We start from the raw sequence: 11,137 nt of genomic DNA, 5'->3' as shown, positions 1-11,137 counted from the left end.
GGTTAGGGTTAAAGCAAATTTAAAATGAAAAAAGCAAATGAAACGAAGAATCGTTTGTTTATGTAGTCGGCACTTAATGTATATCGACTGAATGGACGTCAGTGATTGGTTGAAATTATCGAAATAAGACAATTTTTTACATGAAATAAATTCGAATACAAAAATATTTTTCTGTTCTATAACACAAAATAGATAAGTATACGAAGTTTGAAAGTCTTTCGGTACCAAAAACAACACTACGTAAAACATTAATGAAAAATGTGGCCCCCGTTTTAAAAAAGATCCTAAAATTCTTCTATAAAGAATAATACCATTAGCAGATCTATTTCTCTCTTTGTTTCTCTTTACTGATCAAATTATTTCAATGTTGTCCAATTCTGGCCTTCCAAACATTGTACATATAAGGGTAAATTTTGTGTGTATGTTTAGAGTTGAATCATAGATGTACCCATGATGTTTCTGATGACCTGATGAGTTAGCTTTCTTTATTTGCATCAATTTGTGAATATACGATTGTATTGTATAATGCTGAGCATACATATTGATATAAGCATGTACATATAATTTTGCACACCACAATTAATAATTCTACATGTTGAAGGTTACAAAACAGCTGTAATCTTATGGAAGTCATATAAAAAAAAATAAATCTGTTTCTACTTTTCACACTTTGACTTCATGCTCTACGTACTCCATACAGAAAAATTTTTTGTTTGGATTTCTTGGATTTTCTGTTGCATAGGTATATTGTATTACACTACACAGTAATTGATTACATTGGGTATATATACACAAAGGGGTTTTACACAGTTTGCATCTACCAAGTTCACTCATGACATTTGTCAGCCTGTGGCTATATAGTAGGAGACACTTGCCCAAAGTGCTGTGCAGTAGAATTGAACCCAGAACCATAAGGTTGCAAGCCACACAACCATGCCTTTAATTTTTATGTCTATTGCTTCATGTATCCAAACTGCATATAAATCTTATTTTCTTCCTAGGTTCTTTTTTCTTTAATATTATAACTGAGATGTTCTTTTTTGTCATGATCAAATTTACCATTAATTTTAATAAAATCTCAAAATGTCCAAAATTGCTTTTTTCTCTCCATCAATGGAGATGAACATATAATGGGGAGCCTTAGAGATGCTAAAAATGTTATGCAATAGAGGCGTTTGTGATGAATATCTTACTATTTTTGTTTTTCTAATACAATTTTTATGAATAATTCCTCTATTTTCTAAAAACATCCTTTCCATTTCCTTCCATTAGGAAGCTGAAGCTCCCAATGGAACTGGTTTCTATGGGATGCAGTGTTCAGACATCTTCGAACTTTGACAGTTTTTCAAGGGGAACCATCCCTGATGGTAACATTTGGACAATACTTCGATGAAGCAGTTCCAGTTCCTATAAAAATATAGTTTGGCATTATGAATAATATTTCATTTCATTGGAGATCATGTCAGCCCTGGTTTTTGAGTTTCCAGATGAACTGCAACAGAGTAGTGGAAACTTCCTTGTACCTTGACATAAATGAATGAAGATATTAAAGGAAGCTCCATTTGATGGTGCTTTCTATTAAATCCTTTCAATATTATCTAGAGGTGTTATGGTTGCTCAATATATAATTTCTTCAAGGTGATGGGCTGGAAGAATTATTAGCATGCTGGGCAAAATGCTTAGCAGCATTTCGTCCATCTTTACATTCTGAGTTCAAATTCCACCTAAGTTAACTTTGCCTTTCATCCTTTTGGAGTCAATAAAATAATTATCAGTTGAACATTGGGGTCAATGGAATCAACTTATCTCTCCCCCAAAATTGCTGGCTTTGTGCCAAAATTTCAAACCAATATACTACTTCTTTAGAGAGAGAGGAAATATGTTTTGTACAGATGGATGAGCAGATATGTATAACACAGCAGAGTAAAGCTAGAAATAGAAAAGTAATCTTGAGAAATCACCATAAACAGAGCCAGGAATTTCCTAACCCTAATAAGATTACTTCTCACTCACAGATTGGTGGATCAATAACAGAACAGATAAAGATACAGAAAGAATAGTAGAAAATTGAGAACTTAATGGTGAGATACCAAACAAACTGGTACTCAACTGAGTTATCCTATTTTCATTTCCTTTGTATTTTCACAGATGGATTCTATATCATTATTCAGTCCCTTCACTAATAGGTCAAAGGCAACTTACATTGGACGTCTTTGCTGTTTCTGTTACACCTCTTCTTCAGTACCAATTACTAGTCAGTAATGCTCTAACTGAATGTAAGTAATTTTGTAAACTACATTTAAAAGCTTGATGCATCTATTTTACCATTGTCATTGAAAAAATTATTACAAGCATGGCTCTGTGGTTAAAAAGCTAACTTAGCAACCATGTGATCTTGGCTTCAGTCCCACTATGCAGCACCTTGGGCCAGTGTCTTCTACAGTAGACATGAGCCAACCAATGCTTTGTGAGTGATTTTTGGAAGTTAGAAACTTGTGTGTAAGCTCATCATGCCTGTGTGTGTGTGTGTCACTCATTCTCACTACTTGACTGATGTTAGTTTGTTTATGTCCCTGTTATCTAGCAGATCAACAAAAATGACCAATAAAATAAGTACCCAGCTTTAGAAATAAGTACTGAGGTTGATTTGCTTAACTAAGCTCTTCAAGGTGATGCACCAGCATGGTCACTATCGAATGATTAAAACAAGTAAAAGTAAAAAGATAGCATTTGTTGATTTTATTTTAAACATAATTACTTCAGCTTAATTTTATGAGAGTCATGTAATGCTGACTGGTTATTCAAGAAAACTTCATTCTAATGATTTCTTTCAAGCTAGGACATCTAATATGATTCAAGTTATAAGTTAAAATCAGCTACAAAACATGTTTCTAGGACTTCGTAATCACATCATTGTCTCTATGTGCAATGAGAGGGGACATGTTGAAAATTAAGGATCTCAAAAATAAGTCTGTTTCAAAATGTAACAAATTCTTCCACTTAATCTTTTTTCACAGATTAATTGTATTATGTGTGTATGTATGTTAGTGTGTGTATGTATAGATATATATGTATGTTTGCATGTATGTTCACTTATTTCAAAGGTGAAGAAACAATGTATGTAGTATGTAAGTATATATGTGTGTGCACACATGCATGTGTGTGTGTGTGTGTGTGTGTGTGTGTGTGTGATATAGGCACAGGCATAACTGTGACAAGAAATTTGCTTCCAAACTACATGATTCCAGGTTCAGTCCCACTGCATGGTACCTTGGGCAAGTGTCTTTTTATTATAGCCTTAGGCCAAAGCCTTGTGGGTGGATTAGGTAGACAGAAACTGAAAGAAGTTCATCATATGTATGTGTGTGTGTATATATCGTGTGTATGTATGTATATATGTGTATCTTTGTGCCTGTGTTTGTCCCTCAGTATTGTTTGACAACCATTGTTGGTGTGTTTACATCCCCGTCACTTAGTGGTTTGGCAAAAGAGAATGATACAATAAGTAACAGGCTTAAAAAAATTAAATACCAGGGTCAATTTACTCAACTAAAAATTGTTCAAAGGCAGTGCTCCATCATAGCTATAGTCAAATGATTGAAACAAGTGAAAGATAAAAGATATATATAAATGTATATAATCCAAAACAATTACAAATAATACGGAGACTTGGTGCTTCTTACTTCTTGATGTAGTTAGCTGTAACCTGGACTATAGCTGAGAGCTCTTATGTTACCCACCTGGATAATTTATCCCTCTATACTCATCACATGTATATATATATATATATTTGTGTGTGTATGTATATATGCATGATTGCATGCTTGATCATCTATTTGTGCAGTCTTAAGAATGACAAGGTCCTCAGTTTGTTTGTTTAACTAAACCAAATCCAACTGCCCTGGGCTGGATGTCAGAATTCTAGATGTAGATTGCCAGGGGCAGTCTTCTTTTCTGCACCTGCAGATGGTGGGTGTAGTGTTGGTGCACCATATTAGAGCTTCAGAGATGCTCTGAAAGCAGCTTTGAATAGATAGCACAATCAACCCCAAACACACAAGAGGATATAGATCAAGACAGGTCTGCCTTGAAGGAGGTGACCTCCAGAGCTTCAAATGCTTTTGAATTTTTGTGGATCCTTAATGAGGAAGTTAGTCCAAAAAATAATCTCATCTCAGATATTTAAACCTTACTTTATAATAACAAGGTTTTTTATAAAGTTATTATATAGTTTCATGTTGTTATTGTTTCGTCCTGATTAAGCAAACTTGTGATCAAATGCATTTTAGCAGTGACCATCCTTTCACTTTTCAGACATAGTGTAATCTAGGATTAGATTTGTCTCTCTGACTAACTGACCACATTACTTCATTCCCCACACTCTTTCATTCCTCTTATTCATTCAGTCCTCTTATTCATTCATTCTCCACACTCCTTCATCATCCCACACACTTTGCAACGGGGAATTATGTTAAACAGTGGTAAAACATCAATATATTTGATTGCAGTGAGGGATGGAAAGTCCAACATTTCTCATTCCTGTCTCTTGCTCTTTAAAGAAGACGAGTTGTACCTGTAATTCCAAAAGTACAGCTTTGTCATTCATTGTTATGCTGATGGTACCTGAGAATTATTTTAAGGGTATTTTTATTTAAGAATACCCTGCATACTTTGTAAAGTGGTTGGTGTTAGGAAGGGCATCCAGCCATAGAAATCAAGCCAAATCAGACTGGAGCCTGGTGTAGCTCTCCAGCTTGCCAGCAACCCATGCCAGCATGGACAACAGATCTTAAATGATGATGATGATGATGATAATGATGAGTGACTTTAATGAGCAGATAGGCCTGTTGATTAAACATCAGGATCTTCATCATTGAAAACAACATTGAACCATCAAAGTCAGTGGTTGTTTTCTTTTAATTTAACTAACTTACAAAAGCTTTAGGAGGTACATGCACTTTCACACACATCTATACACACAATGGAAACTTCTGCCTACCAAATTCAGTCACAAGGCTTTGGTCAGCCTGAGGCTAAAGCAGAAGACACTCACCCAAGGTGTCACACAGTGGGACTGAACTTGAAACCCTGGATTTGAGAAGCAAGCTTCCTAACCACACAGGTTTTGTATCAAAGAATTAGAGGTGCTGGTCTCAGGTTGGTTGTTCTAAAATGGGTTAATCATAGAAAAATATGTAGCTATAGTTTGTTCAGTTTGGGAAATTTTTGCTGTCAGTGTGTGGCAATTTTTACTGATTATCATTTATTTGTATCATCTGTTCAGACTGGTTCAGTCACCTGTCTTCCACATAACAATTGAGACATTTAACTCTTCAGCATTCAGATTACTCTGTCAAATGTAATGTCTATGTATTCACATTGTTCTGAATTAAATGTGCTTTATCTTGTAGCTTCGAGATTTTGATGATGTAATTGTATATTTTTATAATGACATTGTAGGGTAGGTGTGAGAAGCTGGATCTGGCTACTTTGAACATAAAAGAGGTAGAATATTTGGACCAGATATGGCTGGTTTAAATGCTAAAGGATTAACTCTGCTCTTTCTCTCTCTCTCAATCTCTCTTCTCTCTCAATCTCTCCCTCTCTGCCAATAATTGCGCATTTGTCATTTCTTCATTTTTGTGTTTCAACTGCCATGAACATATTTCTGTCACCATCATCACTATCAACATCACCACCATCATCATCATCATCATCATCACCACCACCACAACCATCATCATCACTGCCAATGCTACTGTCATTATCATCATCATCATCATCATCATCATCATCATCATCAACATCATATTTTATATCTTCTTTTCATTCTGACTTGGGTATGATGGGTTGTAACAGTCCAATATAGGTCAGGTGATCATGTCTCACTTATACATTCCATTTTAGGAAGAATTCTATGGTTAAATTCCTTCCCTAGAACCCACTACTTTTCAGAATGTACTCAGTTCATTTTACCTAAGCACAAGCGCTAGAGAGGTTGTCATGTCTTCAAGAGATCAAGAATTTGTTATCTTTGCTCATTTATCACTCACTTTACAGAATGTACAACTGCATTTTATCACAGCACCAGCACTAGTGAAGTTGTCTTGTACCAAACAAGACTAAGGAGTTCTTCCAACTTTACGTTCTCTTCTGTCTGTTCATTAAGAAGCAGTGTGACCAAGAGAGTGAATCAAAGAAAGAGTGATGACAGAAAAACCGACACAGATGGTGAAAGAATATGATAAGAGAAAGGCAGTGTGATTCACATGAGAGGGTTGTAGGGGAGGGAGTAATGGAAGAGAAATAGTGATGGCAGTTGCATGTTTCCTGATAAGAGAGAGAGAGAGAGAGAGAATAATGTATATCAACAGAGAATGGGCAATAATAAGAAAAAGTGACTGATGGTGGAAAAGGAACACTGGTTAGGGTGTGTTGGCTGGCAGGATGGTAGTGATAGGGTGTATTGAATAAAGTTAGATCTAGTACAGTCCCCTGTTACACAGATATAATGATGGGAGAGAAGGGAATCAGATCCATTGCTGTCCCTCATCAGGAGAGAGGATTAAGTGCAACTTGAGAAGGTATTGAAGGGGAGGAAACAGCAGATGGAAATTTAAGTGAGAGACCCAGTGTTAAATAATACATCCTCACATCCATTACTATTACTATTTTAACATTTATTCCAATATATTTGTACAAATGGGTAGGTTTTCTCCAGCATTATGTGTCACCAATCACATCTCATCAATCATCACAGTCTTTTGTCATCTCCTTCACAATGTTCTGCTTGTTGAAATCAGACTTCACTACTTTTTCTCACATCTTCCTCTTTCACAAGTTCCTCCCACTTTGAGTATTCAGCACTTCTATTATACTATAGACATACCCCATATATGTCACATAACTATAGCATCAGTCTTCTCTCTTGCACACTGTAACTCATTCCTCTTATACCTACTATAGTTACTTGTGTATAAGTTACACTATTTTATACTTGATTTTAACTGGAAAATCTGGTGTGCAACTTATACACAGGGCAAGGCTAAAACTATGGAGGAAAAAATTTTATACCAAAATTTAACCCTAATTAAGTAGGAGATTCATATGTGAGTAAATATAATAGTTTTCCTCTCACTTCATTTGTGCTTCATCATTCATGCATACTAAATTTACATATCCAGCAGAACATATTTCATTTGTTTGTGATCTCTGTAGATACCTTTCATTCTAGGCCTCTACCATACAGCATTGCACTTAGTACACAAGCCTCATACAATACACAAAATTACTCTGTGAAAGAAGACCTTTGTTACCGACGAGGATTAAAGCTCCCCAAACGTTTTGTTGTTCATTTTTAACTACTTCCCAGACATCTACTACTTCTCAAGACATTTGAAAGAATCCATTTTACGTACTCTTGCTGTTTACTGCTCCTGTGCAATTGCCACATATGAAATCTTTTTGCACAATCATAGTTTCCACAGAGCACACTGTATGGAATTTCTAGGTATTCCTTTTCTACCTATCAAACATGGCCATTTCCATGATGGTAACAAGATCCTGTCTTGTTTCTGATTTACTAAAACCTTAGCCTTTGCTAAGTTTACTTTGAGATCTCTTTGAGTCCTGATTTTTAAATACATCTAATGATATGCACTGAACCTGAAAGATTGCAGATATGTGGCATGTCATGTAAATCTGTCCAAATTATTGTATCTCTACAGCATGAAACTATTAGTAGCTCTTTTGTAAATTGTGTATATTAGATGATGTGTGTGTGTGTACATACATGCATACATACATACATACATACATACATACATACATACATATTCATGCATATGTCTTGCATACGTATATATCGCTCTTTATGTACATCATCAAATGATATACACATCAGCAAGAAAACCAATAAACTGGTACTTTTGCTTTTGCTCTCAGATATCCTGCAGAGATTGTTCTACATTATGTTTCACAAGAACTCCCATGTCATTCTTGCCATCATAAATACAATCAATCATTGATTGATCTGTTAGAAATCTCTAACAAATAACATTATTGTTCATAAATCATGATATATAATAAATATGTAAACAAATAAGTTATTGGTGTCTATAAAATTCATATCCAACACTGTAATTATCATAGGTTATATACACCCAATGTTGTTGCTGTTGATGTTTAACCCAAAGACTATCCTGATTTTTAAAGGTATCCAGTATTATGTTATTTAATGTGATCTTACTCTTATTTAAGACAGTTGGGTGTGATTTGAGAGAGTTTTGGCTGCTATTTCTAGTGGATTCTTCAAAACCATATACATGCCTTACCTAATGTGCAAAGTAACTTACTGATATCAATGTCTCCTTGTAGAATTAATGTTTCAGTAATTCCACTTAATAACCTGTTGTTTCTTTTGTTTCAGACACAAACACAGCTGTATGACTACATAGAGAGAAATTTTTATTTAACCTCCAACCACTTTAGCCTGGAACAGACTCTAACTATCTTTCATGAAGTTTTCCTGTTTGTCTTCTTTGTTTATTATTCATTAATGTTACTCAGCTTCAGAACTCCTCCCATGCTTTTACCTTCATCAATGGTGAATCTTCTTTGGTTTTTAACCCTACACTATTATTGATGGTCTACCATCAATAATTTTTCAGTCATTAACAACTGATTTTTAAAGATGTCTTTCTTCATTATCTCTTGAATAAAATGCTTAACAAACTGCTACAGAGCAATGAAGGGACCTTATGACCCAGAGATGTGACTTCGTAAGGAATGTTTTGATTATTCTTACACATAATTGAAGAATGAGGGAGCGTCTATGGAGTCAAAATAGCAGCCATATCACTTACAAATCACACCTTAAAAAACAAAAACAAAGAGCATATTGAATAATGTAGCCCTTGATACATTATTGCTGAAAACAAAACAGCGTGGACACATCTTGAAAACTTTTGATCAGAGGTCAACTTATTTAGGGCTGACCTAGAGCTAAACAACAATAGTAACAACAACAACATCATGATGAAGTACACACTGGAGAACTGTTCAAGTTCTGAATATTCCAAGCTCATGTATTCTCTCCAGTCTATGTATGCCTTAGGAAACCAGTTCAGTTATGATCTATGCAATAAAGTATTCCTCTCAAGAGACCCACATGTTGCTGCAAGTGGGTTATACAGCCAAAAACCTGCCAAACTTAACCAGCCTGGACAAATCAACAACAACAATAACAGCAACAGCTGCAACAACAACAACAACAACAACAATAACAACAACAACAACAACAGTAACAATAATGGCATGCCTAGCACCGGTAATAATATTCCATCTGCAGGAATCTCTATAAACGCAACCTCACAGAAACCTTACAAGTGCGAAATCTGCCGTAAGGGCTTTGCACGCAGAACTAATCTTGACAATCATGAACGGGCACCAGCTGATGAAAAGCATTTTTATTGTGGCCACTGCAGTAAGGCATTTTCACAGCGGGCTCACCTAAAAACTCATCAGATGACACACAGTGGTGAGAAACCATATAGCTGTGAATTCTGTAATAAAACCTTTGCCCAACGGGCAAATTTTGACAATCACCGACGCACCCACACTGGTGAGCGGCCTTTCCATTGTGAATTCTGTGACAAATGCTTTTCACAGAGAGCAAATCTGGATAGTCACATTCGCACCCATACAGGTGTGAAGCCTTATGCTTGCACTACGTGTTCCAAGTCATTTACGCAACAGACAAACCTGAAGAATCATGAACGCATCCATACTGGGGAGAAACTGTATGAGTGCAATATATGCAGCAAAGCTTTTTCACAGCAAATCAATTTGAAAACACATTATCGTATACACAGTGGTGAACGGCCATATGTTTGTACCTACTGCCCTAAAGCATTTGCACAACAAACAGACTTGAAGAATCATGAACGAACTCACACAGGTCAAAAACCTTACATTTGTACTGTGTGCTGCAAGTCATTTGCTCAGCAAGGAAATCTGAAAGTGCATTTCCGAACTCACTCTGGTGAAAAACCATACAGCTGCGATTTGTGCAGTAAGTCTTTTTGCCAGAAAGCAAATCTCGACAGTCATCGCCGAATTCATACTGGAGAGAAACTGTTTCAATGTCCAGAGTGCAGTAAAAGCTTCACACTAAATATCAATCTTAAAAATCATATAAGAACTCATACGGGAGAAAAACCATTTGTTTGTCAGTTCTGCACTCGAGGATTTTCTCAACAAACAGACCTCAAAAATCATGAACGTACACACACAGGTTTAAAACCATATGTCTGTATAGTTTGCAGGAAAAGCTTTGCTCAGCAAGGAAATCTAAAAATTCACATGAGGACTCATTCTGGTGAAAGACCATACAGTTGTGAATTCTGCCCAAAATCTTTCTGTCAGAGAGCAAACTTGGACAGTCACAGGCGTACACATACAGGAGAACGTCCATTCAAGTGTGATTTATGTGATAAATCCTTCCCCCAAAGAGCAAATTTAGACAGCCACCGTCGAACACACACTGGAGAAAAGCCTTTCTCATGTGAGTTGTGTTCAAAGTCATTCTCACAGAGAGCTAACTTAGATAACCACAGACGAACACATTCAGGTCAAAAGTCATTTCATTGTCAATTTTGTGAAAAGTCTTTTGCACAAAAGGCTAATCTGAAAAATCATTTACGCACTCACCACAATTATGAAATGCCATTCTCAGACTCTAATAGTTCTAATGTATCACAGAACTGTCTTAATCTATCATCAGCAACTGACATGCGCAGAAATTCCCTCCAACAGACAATGATATCCAATGGACAATCAAAACAGTCAAAAGCTAAAAATTCCCACAAGGAGCGCCAAGAGAACTTCCCATCAAATCAGCCACTTTCCTCTACTTCAGCCCTTTGTCTCCAACCACCTGCTATTGGATCTCCATGGGTGAACTCTTCCTACTTGTCCCAGATGCCACAAACTTGGGATAGCAATTATTTCTGGTCAAGACCATTTTCAATCCCACACTTAACAGGTTCTGGTGGAGATTGGACCAATTCACCTGGTTCTTCGGCTTCACAATTTGGTGGAGATAGCAGTGGTGGTGGTGGTGGTGGTGGTGGTGGTG

General features: G+C 36.2%; 1 protein-coding gene across 1 annotated transcript in view; it reads left to right on the top strand.

Moving 5' to 3' along the window:
- The window catches only part of LOC106870950 (zinc finger protein ZFP2), a 35,509-nt gene that overhangs the window by 13,876 nt on the left and 10,496 nt on the right, over nucleotides 1-11,137 (top strand). The window contains exon 2 of the mRNA XM_052972585.1: nucleotides 8,429-11,134. Coding sequence (XP_052828545.1) covers nucleotides 9,034-11,134 — 2,101 coding nt within the window. The 5' untranslated portion in view covers nucleotides 8,429-9,033. The remainder of the gene's footprint in view (nucleotides 1-8,428; nucleotides 11,135-11,137) is intronic.

The sequence above is a fragment of the Octopus bimaculoides genome, chromosome 14 (genome assembly GCF_001194135.2).
Source record: "Octopus bimaculoides isolate UCB-OBI-ISO-001 chromosome 14, ASM119413v2, whole genome shotgun sequence".
In the NCBI taxonomy this organism is placed as follows: Eukaryota; Metazoa; Mollusca; class Cephalopoda; order Octopoda; family Octopodidae; genus Octopus; species Octopus bimaculoides.
Note: the sequence above shows the minus strand (reverse complement) of the source record. Positions and strands in the feature narration are given on the sequence as shown.